We start from the raw sequence: 24,923 nt of genomic DNA on the forward strand, positions 1-24,923 counted from the left end.
TGGAGTGGTCGAGTCAGAATAAATATTTTTGATAGACAATCTGTGGAGAGAGTGAAAGATTAAGGTGACGGCAAGGAGGCATTCTGACGACAAAGACTTGGAGCTCATCATCAGATAAACACAATACCACTGGAAACGTAAAGAAGAAAAAAAAAACAAGTCACCAATTAAAATAAGTGTTGTATGTAATCAACTACTACTCTATTGACTATTTGTAAAGGAATAATATAACAGAACTTAGTTTTCTTTTCTAGTCTGACACCCCGATTGTTGACGCAGACTTGCAATTTCCAAAAGTCATTGCAAATTTGACACAAATCTTAACAGTTTCTGTATTTCCTTTTTTTTCTGACCAATCACTGCAGCTCAGCTGAATTTTGACCAATGCCTATAAGCCCCCTTCTAATTTCACTTCCTGTTTCCCGACTTATCTAGAAAGCTGGAAAGACAAAAGCATGTGTGATGCTAACGGGTAACATTTGCGTGTTTTTTGTTCTTTCCTTTCATTATTTTGAGTCTATTTTGCAGAATTTGCTTAAACTGTGGTTACACTTCATGTTAACTTGTTAAGAAGGTACTTGAAAATGTTATTTGCGCTTTAAATATTAAATATGATAAAATCTGTTTTTGGCAAGATGATTTGAAGCAATTTCAACTTTTTTGGGAGACCCTCTAGAGGCACAAATAAACCCACTGCTTATATGCTGAGCAGTATCTAACCTTAAATCACTGAAGCTAATCTGCTATGTCGTGATGAAAAGAAGCACAAAAAGCAGAATTAAACACACATTTATTAGCTACAGCTTTATTAAAATTAAATTCTGCACTGCTGTATATCATTTCATTTTTTTAGGAGGTTGTTTTAGTACGTGTGCGTGAATGCATTACGTGTAAATACCGTTCTCTCCCTTGCAACACTCTGCCTCTAGTATCCCTTTCGCTGACCAGGAAAATTAAGAAGCAAAACGCGGGTTTTAAGAGCATTCCTTTCATGTCTTGATGCAAGCGTTGGCATCGCTTCAAACATCAAGATCGGTTTCATAGAAATCCCTTTCCATCTAAAGTAAAAAGCGTGGCAGTAAATCTGCCCGAGCCTCCCCCGTAACACTTCCATAAATGATTCATTCAGCTCAGTTTAGCTGATGCAAAACAGAATGTTAGCGAGTCGTGGACAGAGCCGGAGCTGCAAAAAAAAAAAAAAAAAAAAAAAAAAAAAAAGGGGAGACGGAACAAACTGCTTAGTAATTTCATCATTCTCTCAGGTATAAAACTGGGAGAAAGGAGCGAGAAGAAGAGCGTGGTATACACTGATAATAACTTTTATGTCACCATTCAGGGGTCATGTTTTTTAATCTTTCAGCCTAAAGAATTGTGTTAGTCTAAAATATAACCCGAGCCGCGCAGAAGCAGTTGAGATTCATCATGGTTGGAGATAAGAGCTGCCTGATCTCCTCCCTCTGCACAGTCTCGCCTAGAACTACACGGGGGAGATAAGATGGAACTTTTGTTTGAAACCTGATGAGAAGCCTCTTAATGAAAGTGCTGCGCCAAAAATAATCTTTTTTCTTCATGTTAGTCAATCAAGAAATCGTGTAGTTAGGGGTGGGGTGGGGGGGGAGAAGAGGGAAAAAAAAAACAGAGGAGAAAGAAAGTAATTTTGCATAATCAGTGAGCACCATCTGGAACAATTAACCAAATTCCACAGAACTCAGAGGATCAGTCATATTGGCTTATTAAAGATCCAGAATTATACAAGTAATAAATCCTTGGAAAAACGAAGCGTACCCCTGCCTGTCACGACTATTTTAACTTCAAATACAGTGGAATACTTGATAAGGCTGAAAAGAGGAGATTAATATATGCAAATTATGTGGAGCATTTAAAAGCCCCCCAACAACTGTCTCTGGGTTTTTTTTCCTGTCTCTTATTACAGGGCTTTATGTTTTATTCATACACCAACTCACCTGTCATTTCATAAGCTATAATATTATGAGGGTATTATTAAACAGTATAAAGTGGAGCTTTAATTGGAAAGCTCCATTGCATTTTCCAATTATTTGGAGCAAATTAAAAGCAGATGCACATAGTTTAATAAGAATTCTAATATTGTTTCCTGAAAATCAAAAATCACTGTCATCCTGCCAAGATATTTTGCAAACCAGAGTTAATTTTGAGCCTCCATATTTATTTTTTTTCCTCCTCTGAAAGATGGTCTGTCTAGTGTCTGTTAATTGAAGTTCCTCTAATGGATAGGGAAATAATTGCTCTCCATATTATGTTAGATCAGGGCCAATGTCAGTGTTTATTTTTGATTAACGCTATAGATATGCAAATGTATTACTTTATATTAGATTTAACTTTTCATCAGGTGGACAACTGCCGAATGCTATACGTCGCTGAGCTGGTAATAAAGGCAGCCTGCAATCCAACATGCGCAAAGGAAGTTTAATATGGGAGTTTTCAACTAATGCATTTGCATTTTTTTTTTAACTCAAAGACAGATTTTTTTTTAATGCACAAACAATCTCTTTCAAAATATCAAGATTTACTGTCAAAGCATGAATAATAGACCTAATTGGCTGAGGGAGTTGGCATGGATCAAAGCAATACCGGTGAAGGAAAGCAAAAAGGTTGAGAGAGGAGGGGCGGGGGAAAAGGAGGAGGCTGAGTGCTGCTATGAACACTTGATAACTTTTCAAATGAGCCTGAACTGTCAAGTGATGGAGGGCTTCAAAATAAATGTGAATTAGTTTTTAATATTCGGGTAATAAATGTCAAAGCTTCTGCACATCACATGTGAACATGATGTGACTGCAGATGACAGATTTCCCAGACACGTTACCTCTCCTCTCAACTCGTCTTTTCTTTCTTTCTTTTTTTTTAACCCTTTCTTTTTGTGTGTGCGTGTGCGTGTGTGTGTGTTGGGTTTTTTTTTTTTTGTTTTGTTTTGTTGGGAAGTGACGGAGGGTTTAATCAAGAAAGCAGGCAATTCATCAATCCTAAAGAAGGCGCCTGTACAACCCTGACAGAGCGCACATGGTTTTAGACCAACTCAAACCTGGCCAGCTGTCAGCCCACACACACACACACACACACACACACATCTGAGCATATACAGACACTAACACACACGCACACACACCAGCTCTATTGGGCTAACAATTATCACAAACAGGCTGTCGGCTACGACCTCACACTTGGTCTGCAGGCTATCACGTTGTTAATGAAGGGAAGTTGTGTTCTTTCACATTCGCAGTGATGCTGATGAGAGCAGTCTGGAAAAAAATAAAAATAAAATAAAAGCAAGAAGTGTTCTTATTGTGGTGCTTATAGTATTTTATTTAAACTGCTCCTTTCACAAGTGGGAGAAGCGGGAGTGTGTGCACCTGCAGAGGACAGGTTCTCTGCAGATAAACGATAAGTGCTGGCAGCGCACTGTGGAGTATGTGCATGCTCCTCATTGTCACTCACACCCTGTCCCAGTGGATGGATCCCACACCAAATGCCACAAAATGTTCGGGAGTGTGATAATGTACTGTGTGTCAGGGCTTAGCTCGCAAAACTAAATGATGTCATGTAGAAACTCTTTTCTTTCTTTTAGAAAGAAACAGTGCTTTTTCTCTCTTTTCAGGTTAAATTTGGAATAAATCCTCAATAAAAGTTGTATTATGTGAAATATATTTGATTGTGGTAGCTGCTTAAAAACAGACTTGTGTTAATCAGGACGGGTGCAGCATTGCTATTGCAAGCGTGCGCCTCTGCTGGAGCAGCAGGAGGCATCCTCACCACATGGTGTCTCTCTCCGGCTAGATAAAAAAAAATAAAAAAAACCCGCCTGCCACATTCACCCGCCACAGCTCACACACACTTAAAGCCTCCAGTGTCTCAGCCCACTCTGGTTTTGTGGCGCTGATGCTGTCAGAGCAAAGCGCTGTTTTCTACCAAATTTACCTTTTTTTTTTTTTTTTTTGAGTTTTAGTCGTGGGGCATATTGCAGTTGCTAGGACTGGAATTTCTCCCTCGACGACAAAAGAAGCATCCAGTGCACAAGAGGTAAATGTGCAAGTTTGGTATGCAGCGGTTCGTCTTTGATGGCTGTTAATGCCGAGCTCCTCTGGGAAGTCACGTTCACAGAGATAAGCAAAGCTCTGTACGGTGTCCATCTCCAAGAAACTCCAATATGGGGAGGGTTTACTTTAAATGTTTCAAAACAGTTTTTTTTTTTGTTTCTTTTTTTAAGATCCTGGAAAACGGTTTTTTAAAAACGTTTTTAAAAAGAGTTGTGCCAAAAAATTCACTTTTGGTAAATTTTCAGCTTAATCAACTCCCACTGGTGACAGGCCAGTTGTGAAGTTTTAAAAATTGATCTTTTTGTACATGTACCAATTGAAGAACAGTGAAGGTTTGCCATTTTCAGCATCAGTGAAAATGTTTGAAACACAATTCAGAGGAAGCAGACATAAAGTCATCTATTTAGAGACAACCGTGCTTTCTACGGCATATCAAAACACGTCTGGGGTTCAATCGGGCAATGAGAGTATTTCAGCAGATTACAGGAAGACTGAAAATTTGAGCTTCCAACCTCTGTCTGTCAGGAAACAGGCTGGATTTGGAAATATTGGGAGGCTTTTGGAAATCCTAGAGTTAAGGATCTTCATTCTGTAGGAGTCTGCTATTGATTACTGTTGATCACTAATGTAAACTGAAGGATAGTTTAACATGTCAACCCCAATATTATGCCATAGTTTAAAAATAACTTTGCAGACTGGTCTCTCACACACCCAGTGTGACATCACCTCCATTCACAATAAAAATAATGATGTTCTTCTATTATGGCTGTACAAGAGAAATCAGAATCAGCTGAAAATGTTTTCAGCCGTACAAACACCGGAGACCAGAAACCTGCTACAAAAATCTGATTTCTGCTTTCCTCAATTTGCCGTTTTCCCCCCCAAAGGTCGCGCCTGAAACATTTTGCACAATTAATTTATTTGAAAACATAGAATACATCAAACATCAAAATGTACCTGCATCAGTCTGTCATCTTTTACCTGACATAGTGTAGATGCCACTGTTCTCCTGCTGATACTGTGGCCTGCTGATTGCGATCCTGCTGGAAGGGGAAAAAAACAAATAAAGTGAATAAAAATATACCAAAAAACAGCTTATAATGTCAAAAAAGATGGAAAGAAACAGTGCTTGTCAAGAGATGTATTTCAAGAGATGTATCTCGGACATTTTTAAAGAAATGTACTCAAAAATCTAATTCCCCTTTGAACACAAGTGGCTTCTGAACCGTCTAAAAGCGAAAAAAAAGAGCACTGAATTAAAGTGAATTCAGAGTGGAGAAACATGGTAGAAGTTCAACAGTGCCTTGGCTGCCCAGGGGCTTGAACAGACCTTTGGAGCGGGATCTTGTTAATTCTGAGGAACTGAGAGATTCCATTATTCAAAGAGAAGACAAGTTTTTTTTCTTCTTTTTCTTCTTTTGCTCTTCTTTTTCGTGGCCTTGTATTACAGAAAATAGCAGAGAATGCACTTTGTGGGTAGTTGAAGTTAACAAACCATATAAGATTGAAATCCTCATCAATCAAGCTATCATGAATTACACCCTGTGACTCACCCCCACGGATCGATAAATCCGCAGCAAGAACAGAGGGAAAAAAAAAAAAATCACAGCTTTGAGAGAGAGCTGCTTAACATGACATGCTTTGGAGGTTAAACTATTTCCAGGATGTGTTCGCAGAACTCATGAAATTATAATGCGGAGAAGTTGGGAATTGCATTTAAAGCCGCATCGAACAGATTTGCAAGTTGCTGTTAAAGAAGGAAGGGTGGCATGTAAAACTAAAACATTCACTAAATTTAAGCCGACGGCCAGATCTGCATATTCTGCGGGCGCCACACCTTGAGTTGTGACTTTCTGAGCTTTATCTCTCCGGACGAGATAAATAAACGCAATAATTTCCATCAACAGCAATAAAACAAGAATTGTGACAGGCCGTGGTATTTATGAGATGAAGCCTGCAACTCAGATTTATTTGCAGTGAAAGGGTCGACTTTTCTGCACCTCATTTACATCAGCATTTGGCCATGTTAAATCCGGGCCAATGGTGAATTTTTAAAAGGTTGGCATCAATCTTGTGGGGAACAACTGCCACATTCAGCGCAGACTTCTTTTACCTCGCAAAGGTTGATCCCATTGCTGGGGAACGGAAAAAAAAAGGTACACATCTTTCAAAGCACAAAGACATCATATGAGCAGATATACTAGAGCCAGATGGTTGAAATGTCTTTTAGAGATTGTGCTGCACGTTGTTATTGTCGTACAAATACTCAGAATAAACAAAGCAGCAAAGAAAATGGTTTTAAGACTTATGTTAGAAATGGAAACACACAAGAGTGAGCTCATGAAATGCTTTCTTTCACGGATAAAACAATTTGTAAGATTTTTTGTAAGATTAAAATTTACCCAAGTAAATATGATGCGCAACCACCCCAGCATTTTGCTTGGGTAAATTTTAAATTAATATTTCTGAGGAGAAATTATGCAAGTTTTATGAATAAAACTTGCATATGGACATTTATGTTAAATGTCCATTTAACATAAATGTCAATTTATGTTAAATGGACATTTTTAATATACAGTGGTCCTTTTGTATATTAAAAATAGAAGAGGACCAAGTCACCTCCAAATAACTAATATCGGTTAACACTTGAGATCCTATGAAAATGTTGAAGCACCAATAATATTTTATCGTGGTTTAATCAGAACCAAGAAAAACAAATGGTGTGCCTGGAATGGTTGATGTACAACATTGCATTGTGCCAAGGTATTTCAACTTTCCAAGTTAAATTTTCTTCTGAATATTTTAGATGTGATTTAGGAAAATTAGACAGATTTTCCACTAATAATTTGGGGTCATGTTCCACAGAAATATCCCTAAATAGCTGAATCTGTGAATAGGAGGGGGTCCACTGTACTTATTCTAAATCATTATTAAGACTACTTCACTCATCTGGTCTGTCAGCTCTAACAGCTTGGTATTTACACTCTTTCCTTAGCAACCAGAGCAAAGGATTAAGGAGGTTAGCTTGCTAACAAGTTTGACTTTAATGTTTTAACCATCATTTAGTAGCTAAGAAATCATTCTTAGCTGTGTGTGTATTGGTGAATGACTGAAAGTAGCACAAAGCGCTTTGGGAATCTCTGGACTTTATAAAGCACTATACAAATACAGGCCATTTACAATTCATTATTTAAAACCTATTCAACCAATTTAGCATGTAAAGCATTGCTTATCGGCACCAAGTGCCCGAGACTTCAAGAGTAACTAAACTCCAAATAAACTTTTTCGAAGAAAAGCTGTAGACATTCAGCCAATAAATTGTGGAATTTTCTTGTAAACGTTTTTAATTCAGTAACATCACCTAGAACTGTCTTATTATTGTCCTTTTTGTGTTAAAGTGTGGCTATTGTTAGTTATGACAAAAGTTATGACAATGTTTAATTTCTATTTGGCATACCGTATTTTCCAGATTATAGAGCACATCCCACTATAAGCAGCACCCAAAGGTTAAAAAAAAAAAAAAAAAAACTGAAAATGTACATACATAAGCCACACCGGGCTATAAGCTGCTGGAATCTCTGCCGCTCTCAGTGTTGCAGCAGAAAATAAATCTATTAAGGACGCAGCCCTGCGTCTCCAACCCCGAACCATGGATATCGATCTGTACTGCCTGATCGATAGCCTTCAGCTTAAAAGCGGCATCATTTGAACTTCTACGTGTGGTTTCCATGATGAGCGGGTATGAATTTGAAAACATTTATCCATTGTGCCTGCTGCTAGCCAGCACTTTCTTCTTTGATTTCCAATTTTGACTTCCAATGATTCACTTCCTGCTAAAGAGCCCCCTGGTGGTTGAAGAAAAAGCCACAGAAAAGCCGCACTGGGCTACAAGTCGCATGGTTCAAAACGTGGAAAAAAAGTAGCCGCTTTTAGTCCGAAAAATATGGTAAATAAAGTATTTGTGAATAAAATTGAATTGAATATTAAAACCAAATATAAACACAGCAGCCTTACTGTTTGCTGGGAACAATGAATGACAAGCTTAACATCAGATAAATTCTAATCAAAATAGTTTTAGGTTTAAGCCGATATGCTTCATCAGATAAATAATACCAATATTTAACTAATATAATATTTAAAAGACTCCATAGTTCTGTTTTAGAGTGTAATGGCAGCCTCCTGGGTTGGTTTCCCATCTGTCTACAACATCCCCCCCCCCTCAAAAAAAAAAACAGACAAAAAAAAACAAGTCTCAATCCAAATTGCTGATTTCTAAATACAATTTTAGGTGCATTGGAGAAGGTAGCATATTGCAAATCAATTAGACAACTAATTCTTAAAACAAAAACATGGCAAGAGCATTTGCTAATCAACAGCAGTGTTTGGGCCCACATTATGTCGGCCACTGGAGTTTTGAAAACAATTAATCCTCATTCCAGGCAAGGAGAGCCATATTGACACATACTCCTAATTTGAATATTCAATTACAGCCGAGTTCCTCATCAAATTATGACAAAACTGGGAACAAGGCCTGAAATATTCACGCAATTACAGCGTGGATCAAAAGTGTTGTGTTCCCATGAAATCTGCCCAGGTTAAAATCAAATTAGCGCAGCAAAAGCAAAACTGCAACACAAAGGATCACTTTGAAGACACAAACTCTAATTTATACAGATTTGCCTCGAATCGAATTCATCTTTGTTTAGCGCAGGATAAAGAAAGGACTTTTATTTTTATAAAGATAAAACAAGGAGGCAAAGAGAAAGTGTGAGGGGAGACCGTGGGGACCGGCAGGCGGCAGGCAGCAGTCAGACGGGAGGTAAGAATGGGAGTAATTTCCCCGAGTGTGAGGAGCCAGAGCTGCATTACAGAGAGCTGGAGGCTCTTGTTTTGACACACATCTAGCCTCTCCTGTGACAACATCTCCACACCTTCCCCAGAGTGCTGGCACTGTTGCTTTGTGGGAGCTGCTTTCTCACCCATCATTATCCTCCTTTAAGCTCAGTGTCAGCTGCCGAAGACGGGATCCCTCTGAATTTCGGAGCCCCCCCCCCGTGCGATCTCACCTGATCATTCAATCATTTCTGGCATCGCCGCACATCCCTTTGCTTGATCTCTGCTTCTTCTCGCAACTTTCTTGAGCACAAAGTAATGAGCGAGATTGAGCTGGAAAGGATTGTTCCTCGGCACTTCAGACAGAAGATCTGTCTTGTGACAGTCACTCACAGTGTCTCTCTCTCTCTCTCTTTCTCTTGCTCTCTTTCTCTTCCGCTGGCAAGTCTTGGTTAACCAGCATGCAATGAAAGCTGATACAATACTCCAGCAGTGCTCCGCCAACGTGTGGAGCGTGACAGGTAGAAGACTGCAATTCTAAAAGTATTGATATGAATGCCAATTCTGACACTGATGACACTCTATATACTTCACCTGAAAAAGCCAGCTACGCAAAGAGAGAAGGAGAGAGAGAGAGAGAGGGGGAGAAAAAATGAAAAAAAAAAATGGCCTTGACATTTTTATCACCGTACAGTTTGATTTAAAAAGTGGCCGTGTGTACAATAGCCTATTATTCTAAGAGAAATGTCAAAAACCTTGATTCTGAGTGAAGTGAAAGAAATTGCAATATTAGGACAAGGCTAATTTATGCCAGCAGTCAGTGTAGAGGTCAGATATCAGCCTCAGCAATGACAGTTTTATCAGGAGAACAAATGGCAGCGCTGGTCAGGAGGAGGAAGGAGGGAAGATACTTTACAGGATACATTAAAACGCTGACCGGATGGCGCGACGTCTTTACATTATAGAGTCGGGGAGTGGCTGATACGGCCTGTCTTGACAGAGAACAAGCCAAAGTGGTTGACATCTAGCTGTGGCCATGAATCAAAACAAAACGCCGTCACTGCTTATAATGCCGTGTACCAACTTGATAAAGAGACTTTTAACACAAGGTCTAAACACAGCTTCACAGGCCTCCGCCTTCTAGCCGGGTTCACATCAGCGGTAAGGTGTGTGGTGGCGGCTTGTGTGAAATGTCACTATTTTAGTCTTTGGTTCCTATGTTAACAGGTCAGAGTGTGGACACGAGGTGCATCACTGCAACTGAGTAATGTGCTGGGAATGAGAAAAAAAACAAAAACAAAAGACACACATTTCATAACTTTTGGTGATCATATTTTTTAGTGACACATTATAATGAAACTCTAGAATACATCATAATATTTCTTCTAATTTCACCATCTGCATGCTGATAAACAAGCTTTGTTTTCTAGTGAAAGGGCTACAGCATAAGCTTAGACTGCAACTGTTTTTGTATCTTGGCCGAATAAATGTAGTTTTTATGTGGTTAAAAGAAAAATCACTATTTGATTGCAACTGGTCAACCGTCCTTGGAGCAGCAGCATAACAAAAAGGCTAAAGATGCAAAGCAGAATATAATGCTTTGACTACAATAGGTTTAAACCTGTGTCGCCTATGCCTTGAAACAAAACAAATGGCAGCTTAACATGGAAACATTTCAGATTAATCATAAAAAATAGTAATTAACTATATCCCTCTATTTTATGTAATGAGTTGGATGATTCCAATGCTGCTGAATGAAATTTTAAATCACTAAAAAGCAGTGGTGGGAAGTAACGAAGTACAAGTACTTTGTTACTGTACTTAAGTACAATTTTCGTGTATCTGTACTTTACTTAAGTAGATCCAATAATGGGTACTTTCTACTTTTACTCCACTACATTTTACTGTAAGTATCTGTACTTTCTACTTCACTACATTTCTACAAAAGTGTTGCGTTACTCGTTACATCCAAGTCGCATTGTGCTTTTTTTCGTTAAAATGTGAAGTTCAGGGACTTAAGGTGGCGCCGTAAAATCCGAGCAATAATGTGACTTAGTGTCTGTTGTCACCCATCGGCTCCCCCTTTACTCGCACGCGGAGCTCCAGACATGCGCAGTGGTTTCCTCTGAGCAGATGGAGATGTCTGTCTAATCGTCAGTAATATAATAGCGCTGCATAAATTGATATGACTACATGTAAAATCAGCAGCGCTTTGCTTTCACAGACGGTGGGGACTTCGTCCAACTTTTAGCGTCACTTGGAAGGAAAGCTTAAAGAAAGGTAAGGTCTGTGGATGTGTTGCTAGCAAAACTAGCTGTACTGAGACAGACGTTGCATCTGCGATGAAAAAAGTTGTCACTCTTGCGCTGAATTACTGTGTGGAGGTGTTGATTGAGGTGTCGTAAATATGGGACAATGCTGTGACCAAAGTCTGAATTGATACGACATTCAGGAACGATCCGATTCTTCTGGACGGATCTTTACTGATTACATTTATTTCAGCTCTAAATGGTTTTTTTATGGGAATATGGATCTTTCAGATCAATTTGAGAAGCAATTTTGATAGGTAAAACTTCGTTTTTTTGTGTCACGTAGCGTGGGGTGCTGGTCTTGACTTGGTCTTGGGTTGGTGGTCTTGACTACATCTCTGCTACTTGGTGTCCTCCCCCACCCACTTTCTTTCCATCCCCTATTTGCTGGATTTCTTTAAAAATAAATGCCAGTAGTGGTAAAAAAAGTGAAGTTCATGTTTGTTAGGACAGGAGAAAAGATGTTTCCACCCCTGAAATTATGATGCATAGAATCACATATCTAAATCTAAACTATGTTACAGAGAGTAAACACAATAAAAACATGATTTATCTGTGGCATTGTTCATTAAAATGGCACATTTCTAATGTATTAAAATTAAATATGATTGGTTCACTTAATGATATTGCATTAGGGATTAGGTAATCCATTCAGCAAGTATTTTTACTTTCAATACTTAAGTATTTTTAAAAGCCAGTACTTTTTTACTTTTTCTTAAGTACAAATGTTAATGTGGTAGTTTTACTTTTACTTAAGTACATTTTTGTCTGTGTATTTGTACTTTTACTTAAGTACATTTTTTGAGTACTTTCGCCACCACAAAAAGACGCGACAGTTCTTCCTCACAGATTGTGGGACATATTTCCCCTTTCAGTTTTTAGGCGTCTCCAAAATAAATCACGATGGCAAGCCGAAAATTAACATTATTGACGATTAAAATTTTGATCATCTGGTTACCGTTCTTCTTCCCCAGCAATAGAGAAACAGTTCCAATGAAACACATCTGCCTTGATGAAACAACCTTGGGCATCCCATAATGATGCAACACGATGCAGCTACTCCGCATTGCTGAGGGTTGTGGGGGGAGCAAGATTTGTGCTTTATGTTTGTACACAACACTAACAGGCTCCTTATGCCTGAGGCAATGGGAGATTTGAAGAGGGGGATCAGCGCGCCTTCAAAATTATAAGGGTCATTAAAAATTTACACATTATTGACTGTATTCAAAACATCTTTTCCAGTGACTGTAAAGAGCACTTAAATTTAAGAGCTGCTGCCCTGCTAAGGCCATAAAGTCGCTGCAGAAAGCCTGAAGAAGGCTCGGAGTGGAGACTTTTCCTCCAGTGAGTATGTATAAAGGCACAGCTGAGTTGAGGGAATGGTGAGAGATGAGGAACTGCTTATAAACCGCTGTGTCAAGATATCTAATCTGTGACTTTAAAGGAGCATAACTATTTATGGTTGTGTGTATGGCTGTCGGAAGTGTATGTAACTACACAGAAATAAATAGTCAGAAAGAGTGCCACGGTTTGAGTCGCCCACAGTCCCGTCCTTATGTGTCAGTGTTTTACGGATGGAAAAACTTTCAAAAGAAGGCTCCCAGTCTGTGAAATGAATTTTAATGTTAATACAAAAACGGCAGCCTGTGATCTCAGCAGGCATCAGGAGGTGGAGGGAGGGATGGGAGTGAGTCGCTTCGAGGTGCAATTTATTCCAACCTCTGAGCCTCACCAACTTGAAAGTGGGCTTCAAAAGAGCTTAGGATTACCAGGAAGAAGTCGTGAAGGGGGCGCGTTGGCCTGAGCTCCGACACATGAAAGATTATTGATCAGCCGACTCCCAAATTACGGCGGATTCGCCGAAAAAGCTTCGGTTTTCCGCTTTAAAACGGTCCGTTTATTGTTCTTATCCCACAGCAGCGACCAAACGCGAGCAGCAGCTCTGTTTTGAGTTCGCCTCCCGGTTTCCGGCGTGGTGCTGCTTTGTAAGCGGCTTCAGCGCAGGATGGCGGCACACTTTGCTTCCAGCTTGGCAAACACCTCGGCCGGCCCGTGCCAAAGCTCCTCTCTCACCAAAACGGCACACCGCGGCGGAAAAGAGTCTATAAATTGTTTATTTACAATTTGCTGTGGAAATCCCCTGCTCTTGACTGGAATACATAATTCAGCTGTTTGATCTGAACACAGTACAAAGGTTCACTCTGTTCACTCCGAGGCCCGAGGCAGAGGAAGCCACAAGCTTGCGCGCTCCACATGGCGGAGATTTCAGGAGCTCTCCTCCCTTTCCTCTGCAGCTGTCACTAACTCTCTGGGCCACGTCTTCCTCCTCTGTGTCTGCACCGTGTCGGAGGAGCGGCCTTTCCTCTGCCTCGTGGGACGCCCCCCACCCACACAAATAGCAGGAGTTTAGCCCTCGTTGAACTCCTGTTGTTGTTTCAGGGGATCCTGTCTAGTTAGAAATGTCTCTCCGGTTCACCCTCGCTCACTGCCTTGTTGTCCAGACACGACCCTCAGAGGCGGATTGCCCAGTAGTGATCAATTGCTTGTGTCTTCATTGCCATACGCATGGTAGAGAGAGGTGGAACAAAGGCTCACGAGTACAGAGAGTGTAGAAAAAACAAAGAAGGAGAAGCACAGGAGGAGAGTTGAGCAACAAGTTAGAAAACACGGCATGATGGTACCTTATTGTGCTGTACAGGGCGTCAGTTTTTGGAGCGCTCCTGGTTTGCTGAGATGACAGACTCCGAGGAACGTCTCCCATGCGATACCATATTCCCATATTGTTTATCTCTCTGTGAAAAACATCAATATGAGAAGAAGAAGCTTGTGTAAAGTTAGTAAGCTTAATAATAGAACCCTTAGAATAAAGAAAAAAAAAACTTAGGATATATAAAGCCAAGAAAATTTAGTGACTGATTTCATTCATTTCCAGTGACTATCAGCTCACCCCACACAGGTGTAGTTAACAAGCTGGTACTTGGATTTGGCGGTGATCTGGATGTCACATACAGCTGTCTCGGCAGCCTCACGAGTGCTCATTTTCACACACAGCCTCCTCTTCCTCATGGCAGCTTCCTCTGATGAGTAAAGTCATGTACATGTGAGCGTGTCAGGAAGGAACTAGTGCATATTCACTTCTGTGTCCTCAGAGCTTGGATATATATATAAAAAAGAAAAATTCCAAGAGACCAAGAGACACCTTCAGCGATGGAGAGATAATAAATATATATCTCTCCATCATTGCAAAAGTATTCAAACCTTTCAACTTTTACACATTTTTTCAGATTCTAACTAATAAACTTTAATGTAATTTAATGGGATTTTATATAACTGACCAGCACAAAGTGCCTTTGTGTAATTGTGTGGATTTTTGATCTTTAAAGCTTTTAGAAGACGTCTGAAAAGTGAACTGTGCTTTTGTTTCAAACCCCCTCTGAGTCAATACCTCCGAAAATCAACTTTTTCTACAAAATTTACAACTGCAAGTCTTTCAGGGTATGTCTCCAAAGCATTGTTCATCTAGACAATAAAATTATCGCCTATCTTGGGTGTTAAGTGTCTGGCGATCGTCAGTTTTAAAGCTACGGATTCTTGATTGTGTTGAAGCCTGGGCCTTTCTAATACATGAATATGTTTTTGCTCTAAAGCACTCTATTATGCTGTCACATTGTGAGGATGGTGTGTTCGAGATTACATGGTCACAAAGTTTTATTTTACTCTCTTTTGCTACATGCTATGTTCCCTACAAGGTGTCTTTTGGTTTTCTTTTAGCAACATCTTTCCTCTTTCCAGTCTCCCAAAAGGCCAAATTTGTAGAGTGTAGCAATGTTTGTCCCTTCAATTGATGAGTTGTGAGTTGCCAAGGGACTGAATGCTTCTTTGATTAATTCTCTCCTTACCTGGTCTGTCACCAGATAGTCAACAATGGTTTTGTACATTTAAAGTTGTACCATACTTATCCATCCATTTTTATTAAAGCTGTTTTGATCCATTCATTGATTAACATTTGAAGTTCTATGTGATGTTCAAAGCTTGGGATATTGTTTTATAACAGAATGCTGTGAGTCTACTAATGTTTTCTAAAAATAAAAGTATTTATTGCTTAAGGTCTTCATGGGGCAGCTGGATTTTACACACAGCTGAACTCTATTAACTTCTGGTTCTCAGTTATGCACAACTTAAACCCCAACGACACATGTAGAGGTTTGTGGTTGTAGCAAGTAGTGAAATATATTTTTTTAAATTAATACCTTTGCAAGACTCTGCATATTTATAAAAGTCCTAGTTATGCATAACCCAAGAAAAGGAAATTGTCTTATCTATGTTTCTGGCTGACTTACTGTGCTCTGAGGGAATTGACTGGACACTGGAAAGGCACAAAATATGCGTGCATTATTATCATTTTTATCATTTCTCCAGGTAAAATGACGGACGCAAGTGAATTCTCCATCAGGTTTAATGCACGACAGGGATTTAAACTCGATATTCTGGATAGGGATTCATACATAATGCCACATGTATACATTAAACATGGATTCGCGCAAAGTAATAAAACATTAAATTACAACACAGCCAAAGAAAACATAATCTCTTTTCCTCATTCTGGCAAAAAAAGGAAAAAAAAAAGGCATTACCATGCTTTTCTATATTGCATTTGTGCCTTGCTCATTTATTTCCTCAGCAACACAAGGAAGTGCTGTGTAAATGCAATGATAATAAAAATAATAAACAAGCTGTCCTCACTCCCCACACCAAAATATTATTACATTTTCAAGGCATGGATGAGGTGGGAGAGGGTAGAAGGGGGGGGGGGGATACGTAGCACTCAAAACCCACTAAAGCATTGGGGAATGCATTTCATTAATATTAGATAACCCCCCCATCTACTGGTCCTCTCCCCAAATAAATACATAAATAAATAAGCCCCTCATAAAGAAAAGCCCGGCTCCAGCTGAGATAAACAATGACTCATGATTCTCCTCTCTTGTACCTCCGGGGCAAAATGTTTATTTTATTCCCACAGTCTGCCATAAATTAAGCTAACCTGCACCCATAAAACATTTACTATCTCAAGCAAAGTTGCCCCTGAGGACCCCCCGCAAAAGCTGGTCGGAGAGAGTGGAAGAAAAAAAAAAAAAAACAGGAGAAGGAGGATGCCTGTGGTTAGTATTGACTGCTTACTGTTTATTTACTTTTGTCTAATGTTTCTTGCACAAGTGTGAAGGACTCTGGCAACGGGTCCTTGATGTCAATCAGCTTCATATCCACAACAACTTCAGGCTCCTAAAACCGAAGAAAGGGCGATAAAGAAAACGGAAAAAAACGTGCAGTTATGCAAATTAATTTTCAAAATAAGACATAGATTAAGCAGTGAGAAGAAAAGGTAAATAAATTAATAATATACTAAAAGCTCCTAGAATCCCTAAAGAGAACGGTTTGCAACATGCCTAATAATTGCGCCGTAGAAACGTATTCTTGGTCTGAGAGGAGCATCTATGAACTTCCAATCATTTTCAACCATTCAAGGATAGAAGTTGTGCAATGATGGGAGACAGAGCGGGCTCTCTGATCAACAGAATTGAACTAGTTAAAAATAATCAGGGGGGCTGCGTAGTTGACATTTTCAAGCATGACTCTTCCCTGCCTCCCATTACATTTTCATTTTTTGCCATAATAAATTGCAATAATACACAGCGGCAGCAAGGAGTGGGGCGAGCCAGGCGTGACTTGATGCGTCCAAAATGCCTGGATTACACTCTCGCAGCTCCTCGACTGTCATTACCATTAGAGGCATTTTTTATTCATAGTTTTTACACTGACGTAAGGAGGAATATGGATGAATGTTATTATAATGCATGAAGCTTCTTTTTTTTATTGTTTTCTCCCCTTTTTTTCCAGGAGATTTTTTTTTCCCCATCACAACCTGACAAAAGAAGGCTATCTACCTTCAACCTAGAGTATGATAAATCACAAACTATTTACCTCCCCCTCCAAATAATGCAGGGGCTAATTTTACAGAATCTGTTTTTGTCATAGACAATTACAGTGGGAGTTCCAATGACTGGCAGACAAAATAGCCTTTGTTGATGGTTCTGTCATGTTTTATTTGCGTCAAAGCCTTTAAAACAATGTGGACGGACATTTTAAGATAATACGCAGGAACTAGGGAAAGGCCATTTGCATGCTATATACTAAACTGGGGGCCAAATTGAGCTCAGCCTGCCAAGTTGCCTGGCTTTTTAGAGGACATACAGAAAAAATATGACTTGATTAAGTCCTAAAATTGAGCTGATGCAAAGTAATAACAAAAAAAATTCAGGTTTTGTTTACAATGCTGTCTGCATTATCCACCTGCAAGCCAGGGAAACTTAATTAATAGACAGCCAATAGCATGAGCTGGGGTTGGACAGGCTGGTGGCTCTGGCGCTGTAAGCAGGTGTATTTATGGCCACAGAGCAGCTGACAGCCAAGCAGAAACACATCAACTCTTGACTGCAGGCAAGCGAAGGGTCCAAAAATGACCCAACCGCATTATGTGGAAATGTAATGTAAAGATCATTTTAGACACAGAGGAGTCATGGCTGCTCAAATTGGGAATTCTATATATGGCCTTAACTACACTGAAATTGCTTTTTGCAGTACAGTCCTGCCCCTTTACCCCCCTCCAAAAGAAAGAATATTCACATTTATAAGTTATAGAGTTGTGTTCAAAACAATAGCAGTCTAACTTGATTGAAGTTATATGTCTATATGGCAGCTAACTTGTTGGTGTAGAGGAGTAACAGAAAACCAACAGACCATACAGGCCATGACATGTGTGCTGCTGATTCAGTGTTGCAGAATTGTTAATTGAAAGCAACATGTTCAGAGTAATAGCAGCGTGGAGCTCGACCAGTGATGTTATCAGCATGACAGTAGTGTTTGAATATATTGGTTAAAATTCAATTCCTCTAAGTGAAATGGGTGGTCCCAGATTTTTTTTATCAGAAGAAAAGAAAAGTTTAGGCTGCTCATTAAATTAAATTTAATGTATTTTTTTAAATGTCAAATGATTTAAAATGGAAGCCTCTATTTCAAAACACAGAAGAACAACAAAAATGGTAATGACTCAAGTGATTGTTTGTTTTTTCAGCTTTTCAATGGAATTATTGTTTCCAAAACAGAGAGACATCTAAAGTTACAAGTAATATTTTCATTTCTAATTTTGTTGTCGTTGTGTTTAAAACTACTCCTTTTTTTTACACACAATTTTCCACAAATAAACATTCCACAAAAGAAACTGTGTTAATTCTCTTTTTGTGTTTTCTTCATTTTAAACAGAAATAAAATGGTGGTTCTTCAAAAAAAAAAAAGAGACAACAAATCTCATCTAGTAGCTATTTATGAAAAAAAAAGTAGCAGTTGTCTTTTACCAAAAGGTCAAGTAATGGTTGCAGCTGTATGTTTTATTCAGCAGGATTTTGGGTTGCCAAGGCAGCAGACCCTTCATCTGGGGCAAGTAAAGGAAGTCAGAGATCTGTAACAAGTAAGGGGCTCCTTTGAAACTCCTGAAGACACACAGTACAATATAATGTGTCACTGATGAAAGCAAAGTTAATCTTTTTTGACCAAGGAGCAGCAAGCGGTTCTCTTAGAAAACCTCTGAATACTCAATTCAAGTCACAGGATTGTGTGAAGCATCTTGGCTTAGGTATCGTGATACAGGAATATTTGCAATTGTGTAAATAGGTCTATTTATCACAAAGACTGCGTTTTCATACATCAAAATACATGAAAGTGTTGAGTCATCTTAAGGTGAAGAGGAAATACTTATAGATTGACATTATGGATTCCCATCCCAATCGCCAAAGTTCCCCTTTGTTTTTGTTCACCTCATACAGACTGATAACCAATTGGAGATATTTCTCTTCACATTTGGATTTGGAATGGAATGCGCTATAATCCCAATCCATTTCTGTGTTTCTAAATAAAACCTGTGATTAGGATTTTAAGCTTTACTCACTTCTTGAAAACACACTCCTATCACTTTGAACACTGATGGTATGTGTATCTTTCAAAAATCATAGTCTGCTGGTAACAATTTTCTCCACAGGGATAGTGTTGATTGAATAAATTGGAATAGTTAAAATGCAGCTCATTGTTATTTCATGAATAAACATAAATAATATCCTCGGGAGGGCATAAAACAGGAAAAAAATATCTCTGCGGTAATATTCATTTCAAATATGCATGCAAATCCATTATATGTAAAAACTTCAAAAATGTGCTGCCAACGCGGGCCCCCTTTTTTTTTTTTTTTTTTAAGTGGGACTTTCACTGATCAAAGTGCAAAGTGCATTAAGATATTCCACTAGCGGCGAGGTGCACTAATAACCGCCGGCAAACTGAGAAGCTCTTCTGGATGAGGAAGGAGAGAAGTTTGCACGCTTACAGTTTTCCTGGAGAAGCAAAGGTAGCGAGTGACCTTGGATTTGAATAAGCCGTCCTTCCACAGGTCGGCGTCGGAGCCATCTGTTGTTTGTGTAACCTATGTGGAGAAAACAGGAGGGAAAAAAAAACAAGGAGAGAGAGAGAGAGGGAGAGAAAAAAAATGCATGAAGGAGGTGGGATAAAGTTAATGTATGTATGCCATGGGCGTGCTGCTTTTGCCTTCTTCCTTTGCATACTAGCCTTAATTAACGCTTGCCTACACTTGTGCTCCATCTCATTAGTGCTCTGCGTGGGTAAAGTCTTAGCCTCCAAAAAAGGTGGCTAAAAATATCATCCCTTGGGAGCAGGCTGATTAAAGATGCCCTGACAAGAATCTGCTCTAATAAGGAAACCAAACTTCTATGTGCTTCACTGATGAAGCTGGGATTACATTTGGACCAATTTCTTTTCCTGCATAAAGCAAACATAGAATAGTCACAATAAGCAAGAAACAGGTAAACTGAAAATACTGCACCTGCAACATCTGTATCTTTTTGTAATTTAAAGAAAAACTTTTAAAGAAGAATACATTACAGTTCATTGAAATCCACTCCTAACCCGCAAAGCAGAACATTCATTTTTGTAAATAAGCAAAAGAGTCACTTTAAGGAAATAGATTGCATCATTCTGACAATATGTGGGCACCATAAGTCAACCTCAAGGTCCTACACTCCATTGCTATGTAAATGTAGGCATGCTTGGGCAAAATAGTGAAAAAAAAAAAAAAAAGCTGCAGACTGCATCACAGAGACTCTTCAATCGTTCGAGCAAACATGCTTGGCTGAAACGTCATGTTCCATTGGCTATCATGTGAGAATCACCTAAATAACTGCCAGAGTTATTTTCTAAAGGGATCCTTTACAAAGAAGAGTCAATCTAATGAGGTTCATTCAAATGAAGAAGTCATAGATCTCTGCACCCACCCACACACATTACCCCCTTGACAATAATGATGAATGACCCCAGTGGCTATAGGCAGGGGGGAAAACATGGTGTGGGGAGACTCATCCAAAACCGCTGCTGACTAGATGGGTTGAGAGCGCGAACCGGAGTCGGAAACGGAGACGGATAGAGGGACTGGGGAGAGGACGAGGAGACGACGAGCAAGGGGAGAGGGATCGTTGGGTGTCTCCCAACGGCGGTACCACGAAAGGTCCCAGAAGGAGCCCATACATCACCAGCCTCCCTCTTCCTTACAAGACAGCCCGTCTTGGCCACTTTTTCCAGGTCAGTGGCCAGCACATCCTGTCAGCGTAAACAAAGGGCTCGCTTTGTGAAACCCAAAGTCAAGCTGAGGAGTAACGAGGGCACGGTCCTCTGAGGAGGCACCTCAGGCTTCACGCCGGCAGCAGGGATGCGACGCAGCTTGAATGTGAAACACCAACCGCTGAGCCACAGCCACAGAAACATACAGGGAAAAAAAACATGAAAAAAGTCACATTGGCCCTTTTCTAACACCCTTACATTTACTTCTGTACAGCTTGATCATTAAACAGACTTCAATGAGAGGAATGTCACATGTGTGATAAGAGACCTCATCGCTGTGATATTGAAATATGTCATATCATTTGATTTAAAATGCAAAGACAGAATCACCTGCCACTTGCAGTGATCTGAGAGCCCACCTGTGAAACATGTCTTGAGGGGATGATTAATATTGCTACTGTATGAAGCATCTCTGGAGACAGACAATGCCGGCGAAGGGCTGCGAAGCACTAAAAGGCATGGCTGTGAATTCAAAGATAAAGGCTTGAAATAAAAAAATCCCCGGAGAGTGAAACCAGGTGAAAAAGAAACGGGACAGGTAGAGCAAATCAAGCAATCCCTTCAAAGTAGAAGTTGACAACATGGAAATGCTTTACATCCTGTCTTTGAACTGAAAATAGGAATGACACAACTGAAGATGTGCAATCTTTTAATCTCTCAAACTTCAACTGTTTCCTATATACACCTTTGGGAAGCTATTATTTTTTTAGATTACATTGATTCATATATTACATACAGTGATTGCTGGAGGGAGGGTCAGCTCATCCAAATATCTAAATTGAAAGTTTTGAGATTACTCTCCTCTTAAGAAAAATATTAATGTACATTGCACGGCAGGAGATGGAGATTTCACTCTTTACTTGTGTGATCTCTTATGGAGTTTCTGTGTTATGTGGCCTGCTCTCTGGGCTGTGCAGTGTTGTCAACTCCTCGCTAACAATTAGTATCGGCTGTCCTAAAGTTGCAGAAGTTGCTGAATTTGTATCCCTTAATCTGCATAATTGGCTGTGTGTGTAATTGCTATGGTCATTGCAGGAGAAAGGAATAATGTGTGAGCAGAAAAAAGAGCAAAATACACATCATGAATATGTTAACAACTTTCTTCTGTTGATTCTTGTTTTTTTATACTTTCCTCCTTTGTCTAGACTTGACAAAAAGTTACATTAAAGACAGAAAGTAGTTTGATTTTTTTTCTTCTTCTGGTTCTTTTATCATTATATTTATTAAATTTTTCTGTGTTTTTAAAGTTTTGTCCGAATGCTGCACATGAACAACAAATACCCAACAGGGCCTTCACTCAATTGTAGTCTGGATGTGGAAGGATACACATCTCCTGTCTGACTACAGTTTAGGGAAGAACAATGTATGATTTCATCCAAAGGTCTGCAAACTCACCGGAAGAATCTGCTACAATTGCAACTAGTTGCTTTAAAAAAAACAAAAAAAAACTCATAAGAGTTACCACAGTCTGACTGTCAATAGCACGAACGTGACTGAGTTCCAGCATTGGTGATACGCCATACGGCAAGAAGTACAGACAAAAGGTGAAAATCTAGTCAACATAGTTTGAAACATTATGAAAATATGTTACTTTCTGTCAGTTTTGTTTACACATGATTAACAAGAACTGCACCATGAGCCGAATTATCATATCGTTCAAAAACATGCAGCTCAGTAAACTGCTCCACCTTTAAACATCATTAGCATGACCAAAGGTTTGTTGGTTGTTGTACTTCCACATGTCAATAATTATGAAACTATCCAAAGTTAAAATTACTGTAGTTTTGAACATTATGAGTGAGTTAAGCGGCATGCAACCTTCATGAAACATAGTGTGAATTTATTGCATATACATGCCGTATTTTATCTATTTGTCAGACTTGGTATCAAACATCCTGATCAGAGCATCGTCAAACTTAATTACCATTGAAAATAACAACAACTGATGCAAGTTAAAATGCAAATGTAGCTGGCTGCCTCTAAGATTCACGCAGTCCCTTGCTAGCAATTCAGACAGAAGCAAGAACACAGCAAACACCACAGAAGCCTTTGGATCAGCAGATATTTGACCATACTTCATAGCAGAAAACCCATGAGTAGAGCCTGTCGTCAGCATTTTAGCCAGCAAATGACATCAGATTTATGTTTGTCGATGACGTCTGACCACAAAGAAAAATGTTTGAACTGCTGGACCGGATCTTGTTTGCTGGAATCGGGGCGTGGTCTGTCCCTCGACATTCATGGGACTTCGCATTTCTTTGTGAAAGGAAATCTATAAATACAGGCGTGTGCATGGCTAAACTACAGGTCGAATATGTTTCCAGAAATGTTGATGTTTGGGCTTATTTTAGACGTACAAAATAGAGGAAAGATAATCATATACTGCTCAATGTTCCATTGAACAAAATCCAAACATTATTCACCTGAAAACTATTCTGCAGCAAAAATATCCAGAAAAAGAGAATCTCATCATACAATGGGAGACATGTAATAAGCACAATTAACTTTTAGAGGAGCTCTGTGTGGTCTAATCAATTTAATTTGTCATTTCTTTTATAATACTTAAATGGGGGTAAGATATGTTCTTTAATACTTCACTAAAATTTCACTTATCCTAATAACACTAGTGGAGGTGTTAAATAAATAATGTAATTAGTAAGATAATAACAGTGGTACAAATCCAGTGAATATTAATGCCTTCATTTTTTTCTATAGAAAAGAAGCAAGCAATAGAAATAGACTCTGACAAAAGAAAAAAAGAAGAAAAACCAAGCAGACTCACACTAAAACTTGAGTTCACTGTTAAAGATGAAATAGGATTTTTTTAAGAAACAAGCTTTGGATCCAATTTGGACCAGGAATGAGTTCTTCTTTGACCTTTTATAGAGAGGAAACTCTGTTCAAAACCTACTCAGCTGCTAAACCAATAAGGCTGTAGCACAAAAAAAAAAAAAACTGAAGAGAAAAAAAAAGTGAATTCAGCTAAAGTTAGCCGATTACTTTGTATTAGGTGAATGTGTTACATCATTAAGGGGCTTCATTTTTTCCCCATTGTTTGATTGTTTAAAGGAACTCCAGGTTCCGAGTTGGTACAGTTTAAGCGGATTGAAATTTCTAATACAAGATGCCGTCACACCTCATGTAAATGCATGAAGTCTCATAACATAGAGTATATAAATGCTTTATGACCCAATTAGGTTTTTTTCTCTTTCAATTGGGTCCAAACCTTAATTAGCAGGGTTCAAACTCCACTTTACCCGCTATTATTATTTGCAGCACAATCTTATTTAAGACTGTAGTGGTTATAGCATTTCATTCCAAATTCAACAAAAGTGAAAGAGACGTTTTCGTGGGAAAAGCAACTGCATAACTGTAATTACTTTGAGAAACCAACCAGTCTCTGCTGATATAAAAAATAATGGATCGTTCATAATTTTTTTTTTTTTTTTCAATGTTCCAACCCCTAAAAGTTAAATTTAACAACACATAGGGATCATATTTGGTCATATACTATGAAACATGCAATATTAAAGGAAAACAATTATATTCTCTCAGTGAAGACTAAAATAAAGAATTTACTTCAAAGGGCACTAGAACGCTTTTGAAGAGGGTATTAACAATCTAAGGTTTCTATGACAAAATCTAAATAATAATAAAAATCAGCCTAAAATACCATTGTTGAGGTTTGTATGATTCTCCATAGTGTGTGGCACTTAGCTTGTGCGTAGAGAGTTTAAACAAACTAGCAACTAGTTGAGTTGAAAATGGGGGTAAGAGTTTGCTGGCACTTCCTGATTGTGACTCCTGCACAGAGTGCGAACGTGTGAGAGTCTGCTTGCGGTGTTTGATGTCGGGTGGTGGCTGGTGCTCCAGCAAAACTCCTGATCCCTGTGAAACGGTGTTTGATCTGGGCCCGTGCTCCCTTGCGTTGGATCAACCTGCTCAAGTTCAGAGATGTAAGAGCCCCATATCAGAG

At 39.1% G+C, this 24,923-nt stretch overlaps 1 protein-coding gene across 5 annotated transcripts in view; it reads right to left on the reverse strand.

Annotated features, from left to right (window-relative positions):
* The window catches only part of mvb12bb (multivesicular body subunit 12Bb), a 46,964-nt gene that overhangs the window by 14,543 nt on the left and 7,498 nt on the right, over positions 1-24,923 (reverse strand). For 3 of the 5 annotated variants that reach the window (XM_008419219.3, XM_081610527.1, XM_081610528.1), the window contains exons 3-7: positions 19,644-19,739; positions 16,405-16,495; positions 14,160-14,289; positions 13,894-14,004; positions 5,052-5,113 (exon numbers count right to left, since the gene is read on the reverse strand). In XM_008419219.3, the coding sequence (XP_008417441.1) occupies positions 5,052-5,113; positions 13,894-14,004; positions 14,160-14,289; positions 16,405-16,495; positions 19,644-19,739 (490 nt within the window). Of the gene's footprint in view, positions 1-5,027; positions 5,114-13,893; positions 14,005-14,159; positions 14,290-16,404; positions 16,496-19,643; positions 19,740-24,923 lie in introns of all 5 variants that reach the window. The other 2 variants (XR_014088869.1, XM_017306481.2) reach the window with 2 other exon arrangements.

The sequence above is a fragment of the Poecilia reticulata genome, chromosome 9, assembly GCF_904066995.2.
Source record: "Poecilia reticulata chromosome 9, P_reticulata-male-v2, whole genome shotgun sequence".
NCBI classification, from domain to species: domain Eukaryota; kingdom Metazoa; phylum Chordata; class Actinopteri; order Cyprinodontiformes; family Poeciliidae; genus Poecilia; species Poecilia reticulata.